This window comes from Eptesicus fuscus, chromosome 6 (genome assembly GCF_027574615.1).
Source record: "Eptesicus fuscus isolate TK198812 chromosome 6, DD_ASM_mEF_20220401, whole genome shotgun sequence".
Lineage (NCBI taxonomy): Eukaryota > Metazoa > Chordata > Mammalia > Chiroptera > Vespertilionidae > Eptesicus > Eptesicus fuscus.
Window position 1 is genome coordinate 74991707 of NC_072478.1, and position 22449 is coordinate 75014155.

The window sequence follows — 22449 nt, forward strand, 5'->3', positions numbered from 1 at the left end:
ACTCTTAAGCGTCCTTTAGTTTAGGGAAGATAAAATTTACTAGGTGGCTGCAAACTGCTTTTTAACTATCTGTGTTAGTTTCCCTATTCCACTTGTCCTGCAATTTTCCTAGCTTCTTACTATCCTACAACACTTGGAACTTAGGAAAAAGAGAGAAAAGGAAAACACGCCTGGGGGAAGGGGATAGGGAAAGGCGCCTGTGTGCTCCATAGAGAGAGTTGCCCAGAAAGGAAGTTTGAATGTTTTAGCTTACTGTAAACGCTTAGAAATAAAACTGCCATTTACACGTGCTGTTCAATGTGCCCTTAATGAACTTTGGGTGACTATGCTATGAATCAGCGAGTTTCAAAATTAAAATTACTTCTAAATCCTCAGGTCAAAAAGCAAGGCCTCCGCCACGGTGATTACACTTTTAACGCACGTACATAATTAACCACCTCTTTTTAAAAATGTTCTTACAATTTACACCTGGAATATAATGAAATACTGCAAGGAGCATTATTCCAGCTACCAGACATATAGTCTCAACAGAGGATGATGATGTCTGTAGTCTCAGGTAACCTTCACCGAAACCCGAGAGGAACTGTCAGTGCCATTTCCCCGAAATCGGCCAGTGAAACCCTGATTGCGCTACGATCCCGGCCCAGCCGGCGAGGTGACGTTTACGACGGCGGGGATTTCCGTACCGGTGACACACGCCACTTCCGGCCGGTGGTGAGCGTCAGTGACGTGGCAGGCCAGGCCGAACACGGTCCTTAGGGCCGGGACACCCGGGGCTGTCAGCTGGCCTCTGGGCCGCCCCGCCGGGACAGCACCGACTGCGGCGGCAGTCGCCAGCCCGGAGCCGGAAGTGCCACGTGTCCCCATTGCGCCTGCGCGGCCGGCGGCTGACACTTCCGGCAAGGGCCTCTCTGCTCTTCGGGCTTGGCTGCCTCCTTCCAGCGCCGCGTTCCCGGCCCCACCGACGCGACTACCGACCCTCAGCTCCCAGGCCAAGTCGTGGCCGCTGGTGGGCTGGGGAGAATGTGGCGCCAGGCCTAGGGCTTGATGCGCCTCCCTCTCTCCTCCCCGCCTTCTGTCCACAGTCGTTCTTTCCCTTCGCTTCCAGTAGTCGCCTTTCATCTCTTCTCTCGGCGGCGCTGTCGCTTATCGCGACCAGCCCCTTCCAACCCGGATAACCACCGTCGTCATGTCCCAGCCGGGGATACCGGCCTCCGGCGGCGCCCTAACCGGCCTCCAAGCCCAGAATGGGGCCGCCTCGGCCTCGGGGTCTTCGTACACCAACGGTAGGTGCCACTCGGGGGCGCAGGGAGGGCGCAGCCTGGGCCCGGGCTCCCGCTGAACTTTGGTTGCTGCCGCCGCCTGAGGCGAGAAGAGGGGAGGGTGACATCCCGACCTGGGTCTGAAGCCGGTGGCGGCGGGCGGCTAGGCCACGGAGACAGCGGCGAATATGCACCCGCTACTCCTGGCTCGTCTTAGTGTTTTATGTTTATTTGTTTATTCATTTGTCCAGCAAACAGTTAATGAGCACTTGTAGACCTGGGTGAAAACTAGATTCTGTCCATACCTCAGAACTCGCATATAAACCTCATAGTTGTTTATGTGCCTTCCGACTCCCGTGCCACCGCACCCGCCTTACAGAGAGCAGATTTGGGGTCTGATTCATTTCGGTCCTGCAGGGCCTACAGTGGGGATGGGGGTCATACTCCGCCTGAATTTGTGGAGATTAATGAATGATTGTACTTTCCGGAGATCCCTTTAGAGCCGGTTCATCTTTCCCAGAACCTTCCTCGAATTGTACTGAGGCCACCTGTTCAGTTTTGATGCTTTGGAAGAACCAGAGGGGAGGATTTCCTGTTTGATTTCCAGGTCTTTACATCACTTGGAAAGTGGTTGGGCACAACTCAGAACCTCTGATGAGTGTGCATGTGGCACTATAATTTGTCATTTGGTGTGAGAGTATCTTTACGATTTTTTTTTTACCTCTTATAGGATTTCAAAAATTGTACTGCATTGTGATTTTATAATTGTACTGCATTTATAATTGTTATAATAAAGATAGATTGCCAACAGCTTGCTAAGTTGCCACTTTACCTACAAATCTTTGGTTCATGGAAACAAAACCAGAATAATACTAAAATACTGAGATTTCCGTTGGAATCTAAAATTTCTGTGAAGTTCGAGAATATAGGCAATGACTAAAATAGCTAATTTACATTATTTTTAGAGACGACTACTGTCTTTTTTTTATATATATAAAGAAAGCTCTAAAAGACTTTTAAAAATGTCTGTGAGTGGGCAGAAGCAAGAATAAGTGGGGGTAAGCACTGAAATGGTGTTCAATCGAATCAATTGTTCTTTCTCAAATTTATGGTAATGTGTAAATTACATTTATTTTAGACTAGTTACTGATATTTATGCTGAGGATGAAATCATTTAAAGAAATTTACTTTAAGCTATAAAAACTTAAAAAGATGTCATATGGCTTATCTATAAATTTCAATTTTATATGAGCTTTAAATTTTTTTAATTTTTTGATTTTAGAGAGAGAGAGGAAGGGAGAGAGAAACCGATTTGTTTTTCCGATAGTCATGCATTCATTAGTTGCTTCTTGTATGTGCCCTGAGGATTGAACCCATGACCTTGGTATATGGGGACCACTCTCTAACCAACTGAGCTACCCAGCCAGGGCTGGATTTACCATTTAAAGCTCATGTAAAATTGCCCTGCCCTGGTAGCTCAGTTGGTTAGAGTGTGGTCCTGATATTCCAGGGTTTTGGGTTCGATCCTTGCTCAGGGCACATACAAGAATCAATAATGAATGCATGAATAAGTGGAACAACAAATCGATATTTCTCTATCCTCTTTTTAAAAATCAATAAATAAAAATTTTTAAATAAAATAAATATCCTATATAATAAAAGCCTAATATGCTAAGTGTCAGGTCATCCTGTCATCCGTTCAACCAATCAAAGTATAGTATGTTAATGATATGCTAAGGCCACTCAACCGCTCGCTATGACCTGCACTGACCACCAGGGGGCAGACAGTTGACCGGTTGACCAGTCACTGTGACGTGCACTGACCACCAGGGGGCAGACGCTCTGACCGGTAGGTTAGCTTGCTGCTGGGGTCTGGCCAATCAGGACTGAGTGAGATGGGCCGGACATGCCGTGGAGCCCTCCTGCCGTCCCGCCCCGGCTGGCCAACCTCCCGCGTCCCTCCCCGGCCCCGATTGTGCACCGGTGGGGTCCCTTGGCCTGGCCTGTGCCCTCTCGCAATCCGGGCTGAGGGACCCACTCCCTCCCAACTGTACAAATTTTGTGCGTCAGGCCTCTAGTATTAAATAAATACATAAATGGTAAATGTGCTTGTAAGCTTATATGAATGTATTAAAGGCCCGGTGCATGAAAATTCATGCACTGGAGGGGGTGGTCCCTCAACCCAGCCTGCCCCCTCTCAGTCCAGGAGCCCTCAGGGACGGGAGGTGACCTGGCAATCAGGGGAAGGCAACGCCCCATCACACCTCTGCTGCTGCCACTGCCGGCAGCGCAAACCTTGGCCGATCCTGGTTACCTGAGCCTCAGGCGGCCCTGGGCAGCTAAGGTGCTGAGGGGACTGGTGGACTCCGGAGGCAGGCGCATGGAGTGGCTGGGCCCACCTGGGGGTGGGCCCGGCCTTGCTGCACGCCTGTCGCCTCAGCAGGGCTGAGGGGCCTGGGCGCCACCATCTTGTGGCTGTGGGCACCGCCATCTTTGAGGGTGGGGCAGTCAATTAGCATATTCCCTTGTTGCCTTTGGGTGCTGTCATCGTTGAGGGCGTGGCAGTAAATTAGCATATTCCCTCCTTATTGGCTGTGGGCACTGCCATCTTTGAGGGTGGGGCAGTCAATTAGCATATCCCCTCCTTATTGGCTGTGGGCGCCGCCATCTTTGCAATGGTGTGAGGATCAATTAGCATATTCCCTCTTTATTAGATAGGATAGTTTTGTTAATTTTGAAATGTCAAAGGAATTTAGCCACTGTGATATGCTGTATTGGAGATGTTGTCATTACGTTGATTTAATCCAGTCCAACAGACATTTGTTGCATATCTTCTGAGTTCTGTCCTTGGGAAAATGGAATCCAAGGTACAGTCCCCTCCTTGTACACAGGTTCCCTAGAGCCAAATGGGGATTCACATATGGAATGAAATCATAGAACTGCATAAATACATACCTTTTAAAATATATAATTGACAGTCTTTTTATAAGCTCCATTTCTAAAGTTTTTTTTGTAGAGATAGTCCCAGTAAAATGTCTAATGTCCTATATTGGATTCACTTTTTGTGCATCCCACTAATAATAAAGAGTACAGATACGGTGGAGAATTGGAGTGGAGGTTATTTCTCTAGAAGGTGAAAAAATAGTTCAGTGCTGGAATGTAATTTTATTTTGGTTAACTCTTTCAAGGCAGTTATTGCTGCTTAAATATTCCATAGAGCCCTGGTCATGTGGCTCAGTTGGTTGGAACATTGTCTCCATACACCAAAAGGTAGTGGGTTTGATTCCCTGTCAGGCCACATACCTAGGTTACAAGTTCCATCCCTGGTCGGGGCAAGTATGGAAGGCAACTGATAGTTTCTCTTTCATATCCATGTTTCTTTCTCTCTCCCACTCCCTCTCTCTCTAAAAATCAACAACAAAAATTCTATTGAATGCTCTTAAGCTTTAGATTTAATGTAGCTTGCTTATATTACATATCACAGTTCAGTTGGATCTTCAGATATTTTTAAATTATAATCAAAAGACCCAAGTAAAGTAGTCCCCCTTATCTATGGGAGATACATTCCAGTGGATGCCTGAAGCTGGATAGTACTGAAATCTATATAGGCCATGTTTTTTTTATATATACATATACATATATATATATATATATATATATATATGTATATGTATATATATACATATATATATACATATATATATATGATAAACTTTAATTTATGAATTAGGCATAGTAAGAGGTTAACTAGTAATAAAATAGAACAATTAAACAACATACTGTAATAAGTTATGTAAATATGGTCTCTCTCAAAATATCATGTACTGTAACTGACCCTTTCTATGATGATGCAAGATGATACAATGCTACCTAATAAAAGAGTAATATGCAAATTGACCATAACTCCGCTACATCCACAAGCCACACCCACCAGCCAATCAGAAGCAGATATGCAAATAAACCCAACCAAGATGGCTACAGCCAGAGAGAGCAAGGATTCCCAGGCAACGGAGGAAGCCAAGCTTTCTGCCTGCCCTTGCCGGGCCTAAGCCTCCACTCAAGCTACAAAGTTTCAATTATAGAAGGTAAACAAATCCAAACAGAAATGGCGGCAGCCACGGAGCTGGAGAGACCAGGCCAGGGTTGCCCCCGGCAACGGAGGAAACAAAGCTTTCCGCACACCCTGGCCGGACCCAGGCCTCCGCTTAAGCCTACAAAGTTTCAATTATAGAAGGTAAATTAACCCCAACAGAAATGGCTGCCGGCCGCAGAGCGAGCAGGAGGCTTGGCTCCGCTCCAGGCTACAAAGTTTCAATTGTAGAAGGTAAATAAATCCCAGATACCAGGGCCTCCGCTTGGGTCGCCAGGGGTCGTGGCTGGCCTGCAAACCACCACAGGCCCCTTGCTCAGGCCGCCCCACGCCCCAAGGGAACACCAATCCTGATCCGGGACACCCTTCAGGGCAAACCACCTGGCCCCCACCCCTGCACTAGGCCTCTATCCTATCTAATAAAAGAGTAATATGTAGATTGACCATCATTCCAACACACAATACGGCTGCCCCCATGTGGTCAAAGATCCTGCCCCCATGTGGACACAAGATGGCCACCACAAGATGGCCAGCAGGGGAGGGCAGTTGGGAGGCACCTGGCCTGCAAGGGAGCGCAGTTGAGAGGGACCAGGCCTGCAAGGGAGGGCAGTTAGAGGTGATCAACCCTGCAGGGGAGGGCAGTTAGGGGTGACCAGGCCAGCAAAGGAGGGAAGTTGGGGGCAAACAGGCTGGCAGGGGAGCAGTTAGGCATCAATCAGGCTGACAGCAGAGTGGTTAGGGGGTGATCAGGCTGGCAGGCAGAAGCGGTTAGGGACAATCAGGAAGGCAGGCAGGCAAGCAGTTGGGAGCCAGTAGTCCTGGATTGTGAGAGGGATGTCCGACTGCCCGTTTAGGCCCGATCCCACTGGGATCGGGCCTAAACAGACAGTCAGACATCCCTCGAGGGGTCCCAGATTGGAGAGGGTACAGGCTGGGCTGAGGGACACCCCCCTCCATGCACAAATTTTGTGCACCGGGCCTCTAGTCCTATATAATAAAAGGCTAATATGCAAATCAGCTGGCGGAACAACCGGTTGCTGTGACACACACTGACCACCAGGGGCAGATGCTCAATGCAGGAGCTGCCCCCTGGTGGTCAGTGTGCTCCCACAGGGGGAGCGCTGCTCAGCCAGAAGCCGGGCTCATGACTGGCGAGTGCAGTGGCGGTGGCTGGAGCCTCTCCTGCCTCCACGGCAGCACTAAAGATGTCCTACTGTCCTACTGATGGCTCCTGGCCTGTGAGAGGCCACAGGCCGGGCTGAGGGACCCCCCCACAAGTGCATGAATTTCGTGCACTGGGCCTCTAGTGTTTACATAAAATGAAATGAGGTACTCAGAATAGCACACAATATAAAACTTATGAATTGTTTATTTCTGGAATTTCCCATTTAATATTTTCGGGTCGCGGTTGACCGAAAGTATCTGAAACTACAGAAATCGAAACTGAATAAGGGGGACTAGTGTAATCACCTTTTTCATTTTTCTATAATTTATTTCGTATTGTGTGGTATCATTATATTATAGAATTTCTCACAAATGGAGACCTTTCTGTGGTCAGTTGTTGCATTACAATTTAAAATTGTTGAGATATGTTTTTCTAAGTTTCTATGTAGATTTGTGTATACATATTTCCTTTGCAAAAATTGATAGTGAAACTGTAAGACTACTTAAACTGGCAGATCTTCATCTGATTAGCATGTAATAAGGCCAAAGGCAGATCATGATCCCCACTGTTAATTAGCTGCTTTATTTTGACTTTGAATCCCTTTGCCAAAGCAGTTAGAAATTGCAGTTTTATTAAATTTATTTTGGTAATATTTATGTAATATTCACTTTTCCCATATAGATTAAGGGTGAGAAGAATATTCTCAAACCTCTCTCCCACCCAGCTTTCCATTATATTGTAATTTTATTGAATAATATCTGATTTTACAATTTAGATTGTAAAACCTATGATAGCAAGAATATCTGTTTTACACATCATACTCTCTCCAACTCCCCACATGGTGTCTAGCACATTTTAAGAGTTACCAGTTTTATTGTTTGAAAGTTTTAGATTTAGGTATTTTGTAATTTAGGTCACTAAAGGTATACTGACTTATGCATTGTAAGATTAGAGCTCGCTTCCAACTTTTTTTTCTGATAAAATTTTCTGTGGATTTTTGCACAATATTATCAGCTAAAACTCAATAGAATATGTGTGTGAGGGGAGTTGGTTATCAGTTTAAATTCTAGATTTGTACTCATATCTCTATTTTTGGCATGACAGAAATGTAGATGTCTTTTAGTTTCATTAAGATATAAACCATGGTTATGATTGTATATTTAATATAGGAAGTCTCTAGTCATGATCAAAGCATGCTGTGAATAAAATTGGCATGTGGTCACCCTGGCCAGTGTGGCTCAGTTGGTCGAGTGTTGTCCTGTTCCCCAAAAAGTTGATGGTTCCATTCTCCATCAGGGCACATGCCTGGGTTGTAGGCTCGATTCCCAGTAGGCTCCTGTAGCCAATGGATGTTAAGCTCTCACATCAATGTTTCTCTCTCTCCCTTTCCCTCTCCCTTCTTTTCTCTCTCTCTCTAAAAAAAAAAAAGAGAGAGAGAAAAAACAACAACGCCCATTGGCATGTGGTATATAACACTGATGGTTGTGGCCGAGTGCCCTTTAATGTTTTCAGTGGGACAAGTAACTTTGGACTCTCATAAGACTCTTTACATACCTCTATTAGAATGTATGACATTGAGCTTCTTTTTTGTCTCTGTTGATACATTGGAAGCTCCTGAAAGATAAATGGTAGCAATAAGACCTAACATTTATTATTTAATTTATGCCCAGTTACTGTGTTAGGCTGCATTATATGCATCATCTTCTTTAATCCTCAAAACAGTCCTGTGAGCTTAGAACTGTTATGTTTAGTGACAAGCATACTGAGATAAGTGGTCAAGCAACTAGCTCAAGGTCATGCAGCTAACCACCTAAATTTGTGGAACCTAGATTTAAAGCTAAGCAGTCTTGCCCTGACTGGGTAGCTCAGTTGGTTAGAGCATTGTCCCCATATGCCAAAGTTGTAGGTCCAGTCAGGGCACATTCAAAAATCAACCAAAGAATGCATAGATGGGTGGAACAACATTTCCCTCTCCCTCCTCCCTCCCCTCCTCCTCCCCCTCCCCTCTTGCAGCACACTGATTGGAAATTGCTAGTATAGACTGACCTTGTACTATTAGGAAGTTGATTGTATAGGACTTATGACATTCCTTTAGATAGTTTTCTATAGTAACTCCCAGAAATTGAATATTCACCACAATGTAGTGTTTGAATATACAGAAAAGGATTGAGTTCAGTGAACTACCTTGACTTGTGTGATTTGGGACAAATTGGCTTAGCTGCTCTAAGCTTGGGGTTTCTCGGGGTACCAGAATCTTTAGAGTTTTTTTGGAATATGCAGATTCTTTATTTCCTCTATTAGTGTTTGATAAATTACAAATATATAAACAAAGTGTTCTTGGAAAACATAAGTAGTTAATTTCCCAGGACATATCTCTCTGATTTGATGTTTTTCAGATCAGCCAGAGATATAATTTATTTATGTTACTCTCTCCTTCCCTACCCCATGTGTTCAAAGGATTCAAGATGACTATATAAATGGGTTATATAAACATTGAGGGGGTAAAATTTAGGGAAAGTGAAACTTTTTGAAACCTGTGTATATGGTAAGAAAGTCACATTGTTTAGCTGCTTTATGATTATATTCAGAGAAGGTCAATCTAATGGGACTCAGAACACTCCCTTGTTTCTAAAGTATAGATTAAGCATTCCCATTGGTGACTTCTTATTGGTGCTGCCATTGAATTAGTGGCCTTTTTTCTCTGGCCAATCTGTTAGTCTGCTTATCTCAAAATAATTCCAGACCAAGGCTCACTATTTCAATACTTTAAACACGTTTCCATTGGAATCCTATGTCACATTTCACATTTTTATAATGTTTCTTTCTTCAAAGTCCTTAGACAGGGATCAGTAAAAAAACAACAACCCTGCCCTAACTGGTTTGGTTCAGTGGATAGAGCATCGGCCTGCGGACTCAAGGGTCCCAGGTTCGATTCCAGTCAAGGGCATGTACCTTGGTTGCAGGCATATACCCAGTAGGGAGTGTGCAGGAGGTAGCTGATCGATGTTTCTCTCTCATCGATGTTTCTAGCTCTCTATCCCTCTCCCTTCCTCTCTGTAAAAAATCAATAATAAAAAGTATATATATATACAACCCTTAATTACAGATAGGAAGGTTAAGAAATTAACCTGAGCCCTGGTGGTGTGGCTCAGTTGACCATTGAACAATGCCGGGTTAAGAGCATCTACCCTCTGTGCAGTCGAAAATCTGCATATGACTGTTGACTTCCCCAAAACTAAATGACTAATAATCTACTATTGACCAGAAGCCTTACCAATAACATAGTCAGTTAACACACATTTTGTATGCTGTATGTATTATATACTGTATTTTTACAATAAAGTAAGCTAGAGAAAAGAAAATGTTATTAAGAAAATCATAAGAGCCTGAACCTAGAGGTCAGGGTTCGGATCCTGGTCAGGGCACAAACCAGAGTTGCAGGCTTGATTCCCATTGGGGGCATGCAGGAGGTAGCCAATCAATGATTCTCTCTCATCATTGATGTTTCTATCTCTCCCTCTCCTAATATTCTTTTTGTAACTTATCCCTGTTGCTTATTCATTTCATTGACAGTCTATTGTGTGACTAATCTACAATTTCTTTATCTCCTGTTGATGATATTTCATTTCTTTCCAATCTTTCATTATTATAAACAACGCTGCAGCTAACACATTTGGATCTATTTCTTTTGTCCTGGAAGGATACCTATGTTTTTTTTTTTGTTTGTTTTTTTAAATATATTTTATTGATTTTTTTATAAAGAGGAAGGGAGAGGGACAGAGAGTTAGAAACATCAATGGGAGAGAAACATCAATCAGCCACCTCCTACACACCTCCTACCGGGGATGTGCCCACAACCAAAGTACAAGCCCTTGACCGGAATCGAACCTGGTACCCTTCAGTCTGCAGGCCACAACACGCTATCCACTGAGCCAAACTGGTTAGGGCTGCTTTTTTATTTTATTTTGGAGAGCAATGTATATAGACTAACTCCCTCCCTCCAACTCATACTATATATATGTTTCTGTAGGCCTTCCAATTTACCTCTCTCTACATATACATAGACTTATGTATGTTTGTATAAGCATTGCATAATTATGAAATGATTCAAATTAGTCTGATGACATTTGTACATTGGTTGCATGAACTGAGGAGGTATGACTAGAATATATTTTCTTTTTTTTTTTTTTTTTTAAATATTTTATTGATTTTTTACAGGGAGGAAGGGAGAGGGATAGAGAGCTAGAAACATCGATGAGAGAGAAACATCGACCAGCCGCCTCCTGCACACCCCCCACCGGAGATGTGCCCGCAACCAGTGTACATGCTCTTGACCGGAATCGAACCTGGGACCCCTCAGTCCGCAGGCCGACGCTCTATCCACTGAGCCAAACCGGTTTCGGCTAGAATATATTTTCTTTTTATATCTTTTAAGCATAAATAATACAAAGATTTTTTTTTTTTAAGTTTATGTGAGTACCACCTTTTTAAAAATATTCATCTTATTTCCTAATTTTATTTTATTTTTTTAAAATATTTATTTATTGACTAGAGGCCTGGCACACAAAATTCATGCATGGGTACAGTCCCTAGGCCTGGCCTGCAATCAGGGCCAGCTGCCCACAGCCGGCCCCACCACCCACCTCCACCAATCCCTGGTTTCCCGTTCTCCATTGGGTGATCGGTGCCTGATGGCGGGGAAGCGACTGAGAGGTCAACTGTTCCTGCCCAGTCGCCGGCCCCACCCCCACCGCAGGTTGCCATCATGCGATCGTAGCCTGCCAGCCAGGGAAAGGGACCGAGAGGTGGTCAGTGCGCCTCATAGTGACTGGTCCAGTGGGCGATCCGCCGTTATGGTCAATTTGCATATTACCCTTTTATTATATAGGATTATATAGGATATACCTCTTGGCCTTCTGTATGTCTGCTTATGATAAGTGTTTAAGTCCTTTGCCCATTTTTTGATTGGATTGTTTATCTTCCTATTGTTAAATTGTATGAGGTCCCTATAAATTTTGGAGGTTAAACCCTTGTCATATGTCACATTGGCAAATATGTTCTCCCATGCAGTGGGCTTTCTTGTTTTTATGGTTTCCCATCTTATGTTTACCGTATTTTCCGGTATATAAGACGACTTTTTAACCCAGGAAAATCTTCTATACGCCCAGTCGTTTTATACGCCGGAAAATATGGTAAATCTTTATCCATTTGAGTTTATTTTTGTGTATGATGTAAGTTGGTGGTCAAGTTTCATTTTTTTGCATGTATCCAATTTTTCTAGCACCATTTGTTGAAGGGACTGTCTTGACTCCACTGTGTGCTCTTGCCTCCTTCGTTAAATATTAGTTGAGTATAATGGCTTGGGTTGACTTCTGGGTTCTCTGTTCTGTTCCATTGGTCTATTTGTATGTTCTTGCGCCAGTACCAGGCTGTTTTGAGAACAGTGGCTTTGTAATATAACTTGATGTCTAGTATTGTGATCCCTCCAACTTTGTTCTTTTCTCTCAGGATTGCTTTGACTATTTGGGGTCTTTTTTTGTTCCTTATGAATTTTTGGAGAGTTTGTTATAGGTCTGTGGAAAATTAACAAATCTACAAATGACAAGTGCTGGCAAGGATGTGGAAAAAAGGGAACCCTCATGCACTGCTGGTGGGAATGCAAACTGGCACAGCCTCTGTGGAAAACAGAGGAGTTTCCTCAAAAAAATTAAAAATGGAACTCCCATTTGACCCAGTAATCCCACTCCTAGGAATATATCCCAAGAAAGCAGAAACACCAATCAGAAAGAACATATGCACCCCTATGTTCATAGCAGCTCAGTTTACAATAGCTAAGATTTGGAAACAGCCTAAGAGTCCATCAGTAGATAAGTGGATTAAAAAACTATGTTACATCTACACAATGGAATACTATGCTGCTGTAAAAAAGAAAGAACTCTTAACATTTACAACAGCATGAATGGACCTGGAGAGCATTATGCTAAGCGAAATAAGCCATAGAATGATAAGTATCGCATGATCTCACTCATTTGTGGAATATAATGAACAACATAACTGATGGGAAAAAAAAAAGATCCAGAGACAGAGAAGCATGGAACAGACCCTCAAACCTCAGAGGGAAGGCAGGGGGAGGGTGGGCGGGCAGGGTGTGTGTGGGGAGGTCAGCCAAAGAACTTGTATGCTTATAAGCATAACCAATGGACACAGACAATGGGGCGGCGGGTAAAGGCCAGGGCTGGGGAGCAGGGCAGGCTGGGAGAGAATAATGGTGGAAAGAGGACATATGTAATACTTTCAACAATAAAGAATTTTTAAAATTATTTATTTATTTGTTTTTCTAAAAATTTTTATTGTTGAAAGTATTACATAGGTCCTCCTTTTACCCCCATTAACCTCTTCCAGCCTGCTCCCGTCCCTGTCCCCCACCCCCCCAGGCCCTCACTACCCCATTGTCTGTGTTCACAGGTTATGCATAAAAGTTCATTGATTTTTCTTTTTATTATTGCCTAATTTTATGGACAGAAATAATAGTATAGTCCTCAATAGAAGTGCTGATTTTAAAGGTATTTAATTAATTAATTAATTAATTAATTAGGAGAGGAAGGAAGAGGGATAGAGAGAGAGAAACATGGAAAGAGAAATATCATGATAGGCTGCCTTCTGCCTGCACCTTACTGGGGATTGAGCCTGCAACTGGGGCATGTGCCTTGACCAGGAATTGAAGCAGAGCCTCTTAGTTCCTGGGTTGATGCTCAATCACTGAGCCACACCGGCTGGGTCTGATTAATTTTTTATAGCAGTTTTAAAATGTACAATTCAATGTTTTTTAGTATATTGACAGAGTTTTGCAACCATAACTACAATCAGGTTTATTTATTTATTTATTTATTTATTTAATTGATTGATTAAGGTATCACATATTTGTCCTCATCCCCCCATTCCCATCCCACACCGCTCCCCACACATGCTTCCACACCCCTGTTGTCCTTAACCACTGGTCAGGCTCATAGCAATCAGGTTTTTTTTAAATGTATTTTTATTGATTTCAAAGAGGAAGGGAAAGGGAGAGAGAGAGAGAGAGAGAAACATCAATGATGGGAGAGAATCATTGATTGGCTGCCTCCTGCACACTCCTCACTGGAGATCAAGCCTGCAACCCAGGCATGTGCCCTGACTGGGAATCAAACCGTGACCTCCTGATTCACATGTTGATGCTCAACCACTGAACCACACCACCCGGGCACTACAATCAGTTTTAGAATATTTTTATTACCCCAAAAAGAAACTCCATACCCATTAGTAGTTCACTCCGCATTCCCTCCTCCTAGCCACTGCAACCGTAAATCTACATCTGTGTTTGTGGGTTTTCCTACTCTGGACATTTCATATAAATGGATTATATAATGTATGGCCCTTTGTGACTAGTATCCTTCACTTAGCATGATGTTTTCAAGGTTTATTTATGTTGTAGTGTGTTGTCAATACTTAATTCCTTGTTATGACCAAACTAGAGGCCTGGTGCACGAAATTTGTGCAGGTGTGTGTGTGTGTGTGTGTGTGTGTGTGTGTCCGTGTCCCTCAGCCCGGCCTGTGCCCTCTCCCAATCCAGGACCCCTTGGGTAGGGTCCCTAGGACTGGCTGGCGATCAGGGCCTATTGGGGGGCTTTCCTTCCCCCAGCTGCCCGCAGCTGGCCCCGCCCCCGCAGCTGCTACTGCTTGCCATCTGTGGGGCACTGCCCCCGCCCCTTCCCCACCACCAGTTGCCTACCTCTGCGGGCGACAGGCGTGGGGTGTGATCACTTGTAAGAATACTATATATTTGCCCTAACTGGTTTGGCTCAATGGATAGAGCGTTGGCCTGCGGACCGAAGGATCCCAGGTTCGATTCTGGTCAAGGGCATGTACCTTGGTTGCAGGCACATCCCCAGTGGGGGGTGTGCAGGAGGCAGCTGATCGATGTTTCTTTCTCATCGATGCTTCTAACTCTCTATCCCTCTCCCTTCCTCTCTGTAAAAAAATCAATAACACACACACACACACACACACACACACACACACACACACACATATATATATATATCCATATATTTTATTGTACTTTTTAAAGTATTGCTTTATTTGTTTGCAAGACTGATTTTTTTCTCCTCTTATTGGAAGGTCCTATCCAAAATGCACTGCTGTCTGCACAAGGATATAATTCTCAGCTTCCAGGATCCTACTCTCATCTAATACCAGCAAAGACTTTGAATCCAGTCTCTGGACAGTCAAACTATGGTGGTTCTCAGACTGTTTCTCCATTAAGTAATTATCAGGGACCTGGGCAGACTCTTCATAGACCACCTGTGGCTTCTAATCCAGTGACACCTTCACTCCATAGTGGTCCTGTTCCCAGAATGCCACAACATGCTTCTCAGAACCCAGCTGCTACACCAATGCCTTCTGGTAGCTTTCATCCTGGAGCCAACGTACCGCCACCTCTGAATTGGCAGTATAACTATCCATCCACAGGATCACAGACAAACCATTATCCTCGTGTATCAACTGGACCAACTATGTCTGGGAATACAAATTTGACAAGTCATCAATATGTTTCTTCTGGAGATCCTTCACATCAAAACAACTTCATAAAATCAGGTAGAGTTCTTTAAAATATAGAAATGGGAAACTTTTGCTTAATTAGACATTTGAATTAATGTTTCAAGTCTTAAAAACATTGTAAGACTATTGATTTTTTAAATCACTTTTAATGTTTAAATGAACTACTTCTCTAACCATTAAGTTATTAAAATTGTTGATTGTTCCTGCTTTGCATCTTATCCTCTGTGTTTTCTTGAGTCACTCATGATATTTCAGGGATTCTGGAATGCATGCAGAACCACTTCCTTAAGGACTGACCATTACTTTTATTAAATTGGTTCTGTTTTGTATTCTATGGAAGATCAATCCCTGTGGTTTCTCTTTGGTCTTTTTATTTTATTTTCTTACTAAAGGCCCAGTGCACGAAATTTGTGCATGGGGGCGGTGTCCCTCAGGCCGGCCTGCACCCTCTCCAATCTGGGACCCCTCGAAGGATATCCTACTGCCGTTTTACAGGGATCGGGCCTAAACTGGCAGTCGGATATCCCTCTCGCAATCCGAGACTGCTGGCTCCTAACTGCTCACCTGCCTGCCTGCCTGCCTGATTGCCCATAACCACCCTGCCTGCCACCTGTTCACCTCCAACTGCCCCCCGCCGCCACCCTGCTCGCCCCCAAATGCCCCCCCACAAGCCTGATCAACCCCAACTGCCCCCCATGCCAGTGTGCTCGCTCCCAACTGCCCCCCATGCCGGCCTGCTCGCTCCCAACTGCCTCCCCTGCCGGCCTGCTCACCCCCAACTTCCCCCCTGCTGGGCTGCTCACTCCTAACTTCCCCCCCACTGTCCTGATCACCTCCAACTAACTCCCACTGACGGCCTGCTTGCCCCCAACTGGCCCCCCTGCTGGTCTGCTTACCCCCAACGGCCCCGCCCCCCATCAGCCTGATCACCCACAACTGCTGCCCCATCCTGGCCTGATCACCCACAACTGCCCTCCCCTCTTGGCCTTTAACTGATTCTACTTTGGCCCCACCACCATGGCTTTGTCCAGAAGAACATCCAGAAGGTCTCCTGGAAGGTCTCCCAGTCTAATTAGCATATTTCCCTTTTATTAGTATAGATAGAGGCCTCTTGCACAGGTGGGGGCCAGTTGGTTTGCCCTGAAAGGTGTCCCGAATCAGGGTGGGGGTTCCCTTGGGGCATGGGGCAGCCTGGGCGAGGGCCTGTGGTGGTTTGCAGGCCGGCCATGCCCCCATGGGGTGAGGGTCCCTGCTGGAGGGGCGTGGCCAGCCTGGGTGAGGGGCTGAGGGCTGTTTTCAAGCTGGCCACACCCCCTTCAGGGTGGGGGGTCCTGCTGGGGTGATTACTGTAGCTTTGTAGTGTGATCTTTGGATTTGGGAAATCTGACCCTACCAACTTTGTTTTTCGTTTTCAAGGTTGTTTTGGCTGTACATCACTTTGGGGAGAAATCTATATATTCTTGGACTGAATTTTATCTTTTTATTTTTAACCTCAATGTTTGATCATATCTGGTTCATTTAACTATTAAAATTTGTCTTATACACTTATAAACATTAGTAGTGTTACTTTGAAAAGCATTTAAAACCCTGTATCGGGATCTGCAGGTTGAATCTGCTCAGCAGACATCCTCAAGGAAATGAACTGTGAAAGCATCCAAGTGAAATAGTAATCAATAGTTACCTTTTTATACTCATGTGTATTACAGCATATACTATATACACTTCATTGTAGTTTAGCTGCTGAAATTACTTATTTTTCTTACCTCCTTGATCAGCCATTGACCCTGATGAATGCATTTGGCCTTGTAAAGAGTAGGGCTATTTCTAGAAACTTAATTTCTTTGTCAAAATCTTTTGACCCACAATTGTTAGAACCAAAATTCTCCTGGTTATTTTTATTTTTTAATTTTTAAAAATTTTTATTTATTTATTCTAGATAGACAGGAAACTCATATATGCATTCATTGGTTGACTCTTGTGCGTGTCCTAACTGGGGATTGAACCACAACCTTGGCGTATTGCTCTAACCAACTGAGTCACTCAGCCAGGGATCTCCTGGTTACTTTTTTTTCCCTCCTGGTTACTTTTATTCTTATTCTTATTGACACCATGAGTGAGCATCAGTCAGTTGAAATTAATGAATATTCACTTCATAATTAATAATTATACATAACAATTATTTAATATTTATTATTTTCCAGCACTTTGCCAGACTTTTATATGTGTTATCTTAATTTTCATAACAGTCTCTTTTACAAGAAAGAAATCTGAGGCTTGAATCATTTACCCAAAGCCACAAGAAAATAATTTGGGGACAGGTACTATATAAAAAGTGTTTTTAAGTATAGGTGTAGCTTCTTGCTTAAAAACACATGATCAATAATCTGAAATATTTTTGGTGCTAACAGAAACCTTCAGGTAGAGCACCTTGTGGTGAAAGAGGCATAAGCAAGTGTCTTTACTTATGAAGGTTTCCACGTAAAAGTAGGAGAAAGATAAACTAATAAAATGAACCTAAAATAAATGTATGACTACCCTTCTTTTTTCTTATGAGAAAAAAATTCTTCATATTTGAGCTCTGTTTTTTTCAACCCGTCATTAATAATAGGTGCCTGGTTGTTCAATTTCAAAACTATATATAAATTATACTCAGTTTCTAGTCCATATATTAAAATTCTTTTTCCCCCCTAATAGTCCATCTGTTAGCATCCTTGCATTGGTTTTAGGGATCTTAGGAGACAGGTTCTAAAACTCTAGTTATTACTGTTATAAATAAGAATTATACAGCTTGAAAAAATAATGACTATCCTATAAAATGTAGCACATTTTTTATTCAAAAATATTCTTTTTAAAGCTGTGAAAAATCTCTATAAGTTCACTTGAATGCTGTTAAACATTAGGTTGTTACATTTTTGTGAACAGATGTGTCATACGTTCTTGTTCATGCTGAGTTGGTGCTGTACCTTGCCCTTTTGTTCCTTTGACTTGTCTGTATTGCCAAAGATATGAAAGATATGTGTGGGTGCTTCTTTGATAAGGGTGTTACATGGTAGTAATCTTTGTCTTCACTTTTGTCAACAGGGCACTGATTAGTCTTATTGGGAGCCATAAAGTTTAGTAATACAATAATTTTTCAATTTGGCCCTGGAAAATTGAACACTGTTGAAGAAGCATATTGAAAATTTTTGTTATTTGCCTATCTTTCTTTATTCCTTTAGTTGTACAAAATTACAGGGTTAACTGTAGAATATATTATAAAGTAAAATTTATTACCTATTTCACTTATAAATTCAGAGGCTAAAAAAAAAAGCCTTGGGCTGGAAAATTAAATCACATACTTATCAGTATTATTTTATCTACTTTGCAGACTTTGTTCCTCCTCTTTGGCAAATGCGAAGGTGGAAGTAATACTGTTGACTTGAGTGAATAGGTGGTTGTGGGTTTTGGAACTTTTGATATCACATAGAAGAATTTCCTCAAGAATAACTGATAATGTTTTTTACACTAGCCAGAACTTAATTGTCCTAATGGAAAATTGGTGTAGTTGAGGCAGTAAGAATACTGGTAGATTCAAGGACAAATATCATGTAATTCTTAGTTTAGTTTGATGAGTATTTTTACACCTCTTGGATAGTGACCTATAAGGCATATGCATAAACTTTGGATCATTTCATTTCCTGTTTTTTAAGCTTCGGGAGTGTTTTTAATATAGTATTTAAACCATTATTGAAAGTAAACTACTTTTTTAAAAAATGTATTTTTATTGATTTCAGAGAGGGAGAGAGACATAGGAACATCAATGATGGGAGAGAATCATTGATTAGTTGCCTCCTGAACACCCCCCACTGGGAATCCAGCCCGAAACCCAGGCATGTGCCCTGGTGGGGAATCAAACCATGACCTCCTGGTTCATAGGTCAATGCTCAACTACTGAGCTATGCCAGCTGGACGAAAGTAAACTACTTTTGATTATTATTACGTTATTGAACAGAGTACAAAGTTACAATCTCATTTTTAATAGGTTATACACCGCCAATAAAAATGAAGCAGAATGAAATAAAACTTAGAGAATTTAGAGTATCACAATACTAACAAATTACAAAGTAATTACAAAGCTAACTCTAAACCTAATCAATGTTAATTGAATGGACTATATTAATAAAATTTTATTGTGTTAATTTCTACTGGAATATTTGACATGGCCTGTTGAAACTCTGTGACCAGTCAATGAAAAATTAATCAATAGAGAGAGCATTGTATCTATCTTATAAGTTATTTGATGTTGAGTTTATACTTATACTGCTTTAATAATTTATTGATAAGCACTATAGGAGAGACTTGGCAAGATGTAAAGTATGCATATAAATTAAGTCATAAACCTGGGAAGTTAACATATTTCTGGTAATTTGTTGGTGGTTGTAATTAAAATTTCAAAGTTACTCAGATTTAGTGAAAGGCTATTTGGCCTTTGTCTTAAATTCTTAAGTAACGTGAAAAACCAATATTTTCATAGGTTCTGCACCCCCTCTGAATCCACCTCTGCCTACCGCTTTCCAACCAGGAGTTCCTCTTGGGCCTCCTCCAACTGGAGGACCACCTCCAGTAAGGGCCCTAAGTCCTCAGAAATCATCACAGAGGGATGTGCCCCAGCCCTCATTTAATTCACCTATCAACCAAGAAGGTAAGCATGGCAAAACCAAGTCAAGTCCTAAAGGTTTGACTTAGGGTAGAAGAATGAATATTATCTGAAATCTGTGTATCCATATCATATTTTTTCCAGAAAATCTAGTTGTTTTGATTAGGGTTGGCCTTCAGAAATTTAGAGTTTAAAGAGGTTCCTCAGAATTCCATAGTCCTATGTATGCTGGGCTGTGAACTAGCATTCAGAAACCACTGCTGTTAACTTTTTTTATTGCTATGGTTATAAAGTTAGGTGCCTTTCGGGAGAGGGAGGTGAGAGGAGAGTTCCTGCTTTTCTGTTAGAGCTATTTTTATATACTGGCTTTTTTCCATGGAAGTGGTATTTTGATTGTCACCATTACTGTAAATACCCTATTTAATAAAGAGGGAATATGCTAATTGATCCTCACGCCATTGCAAAGATGGTGGCGCCCACAGCAAATAAGGAGGGAATATGCTAATTGACTGCTAATTGACTGCCATGCCCTCAAAGATGGTGGTGCCCAGTTCCCTCAGGCACGCGCCTGCCTCCGGAGTCCCCCAGTCCCCTCAGCCCCCCAGCTGCCCAGGGCCGGCTCAAGGCACAGGCAAGCCTTGGATGGCGGCTGCCTAGCTGCCCAGGGCCGGCCCAAGGTTCAGGTAACCAGGGCCGGCCGAGGCTTGCACTGCTGGCAGTGGCAGCAGCAGAGGTGTAATGGGGCATTGCCTTCCCCTGATCGCCGGGTTGCCTCCCACCCCTGAGGGCTCCCAGACTGTGAGAGGGGACAGGCTGGGCTGAGGGACCCCCCCCTCTCCAGTGCATGAACTTTCATGCATCGGGACTCTAGTTAGCAAATATTTATGAATCTAAATACAAAGTTAAATATACAAGCATTTTGAAGTTTTATATAAATAAAATCTCTTAAAGCATTGTCTTCAGATATAATTTTTAAATGTTTATTAATTTAAATAACATTTTGTAAAGTAAAAAATTTGATTTTAGCAGTAATTTAACCATTGCAGCAAGATGTGGAAATAGGAAAACAGAAAAGGAGGGGAAAAAACATTATCTATATCCTACTACTAAATACAATAAATATAATTTTTCTTGTAGCAGTTCCTTTTTTTTAGAATTATAAGTGTGTGGAGGGAGGGAGATTTGTGAGTAGTTTGAAAAGAATGATATTAACAATGAATAACAAAATGATAAAGCAATGTCCCACAGGTTGCCACATTATTTAAAATTTTAACCAATTAAAAATATACACACTATTTTTGTTTGTTTCTGCAAAGTGTTTGTTTGTTTTAATTCTCACCCAGGGATATGTTTTTATTGATTTTTAGAGAGGAGGAAAGGAGAGGGAGAGAAACATCTATATGAGAGAGAAATATCAATCAGTTGCTCTCTGCAGACCATTTTTTTTTTGTTTGTTAATCCTCACCAGAGGATATGTTTCCATTGATTTTTAGAGAGAGTAGAAGGGATGGGGAGAGACAGAGAGAGAGAAACATTGATGTGAGAGAGATACATCGATTGGTTGCCTCCAGCACATTCCCATGATGGAGCTAGAGATCAAACCTGAACGGAGGAGGTACGTGCTCTTTTTTGGAATCGAACCTATGACCTTTCAGTCCATGGGCTGATGCTCTAACCATCGAACAAAACCAGTTTTTAAAAAGTTTTTCTGTATCAACTCATGGCTAAAATCATGGTGGTCTTGAGAACTGCATAGAAGTTGTCAACTGTATTGAAACCTTTAAATGTATCTGTTTGGTGTCAAAATAAATATTAACATTAGCACCTTTGTACTTAGGTGCTAGAGGTCGATGCTAGTCACTGATTTTAGTTTCTTCTGTACCTGAAATAGCATACATACCTAGAAGTAAATTTTTACTCTTCATAAGCAGATGCCTCTTATATTTAACTTTAACTCTTCAAATTGGGGGGGAAACAAGATTTAAAATAAATTTTACTGGTGGTTCTCTAGACTGAGGCAGTTGTTCTAATTAATTTATATTACCTTCAGATTAATTCTAAATTCTACCTTTTTCATATTTTGAAAAAAGTTATTTTTATTCTCATTATTTTATTTTATTTTTAAATAGTATTGATTTTGGTGATTTTTCTTTCAGTGTGTATTGCTCTTAAGAGATTTTTAATGCTACTCTTGCAAATGCTGAAATCTTTCAGATAGTATATAATTTTGTACACTCCACAAAGGACCATCCTTTTTAGAAGTTTATAAAATTATTTGCTACTTTAGTATATTTTGTACATTTAAAAAACTGGCATTGTTTAAAACTTTTATTTCAACATTTGATATTTTTCTTGGGCTGTGGTTTAAACTATATTTGTCATTTGAAAAGTTATCTTAAATTAGCTCCAGTCTTATTGAAATTGTAACAATTGTTCTAATGTAAATATTAATAAACTTTTCTTAGGTATAACATCAAGTACCAATAATGGATCTATGGTGGTTCACAATAGTTATGATGAAATTGAAGGCGGTGGCTTCTTGGGTGAGATGCTATGAAAGTTTTTTTGTTGTTGTTGATTTTAGGAAACAAGAAATCTTTATAATCATGTCCCACAATGATTATTGTTAGCATTTTTTATCCCAATGCATATAGATTCCTTTTGTTAATTTTTTTCCCCTCAGAGTTGGGATTGTGGG

The 22449-nt window shown here is 41.9% G+C and overlaps 1 protein-coding gene across 3 annotated transcripts in view; it reads left to right on the forward strand.

The window, feature by feature from the left end:
- Positions 1–717: 717 nt before the first annotated feature.
- Positions 718–22449, forward strand: part of SEC24A (SEC24 homolog A, COPII coat complex component) — a 62522-nt gene continuing 40790 nt past the window's right edge. For all 3 annotated transcript variants that reach the window (XM_054717843.1, XM_054717844.1, XM_054717845.1), the window contains exons 1-4: positions 718–1286; positions 14675–15151; positions 19629–19796; positions 22217–22294. In XM_054717843.1, the coding sequence (XP_054573818.1) occupies positions 1190–1286; positions 14675–15151; positions 19629–19796; positions 22217–22294 (820 nt within the window). In that variant the 5' untranslated portion in view covers positions 718–1189. The remainder of the gene's footprint in view (positions 1287–14674; positions 15152–19628; positions 19797–22216; positions 22295–22449) is intronic.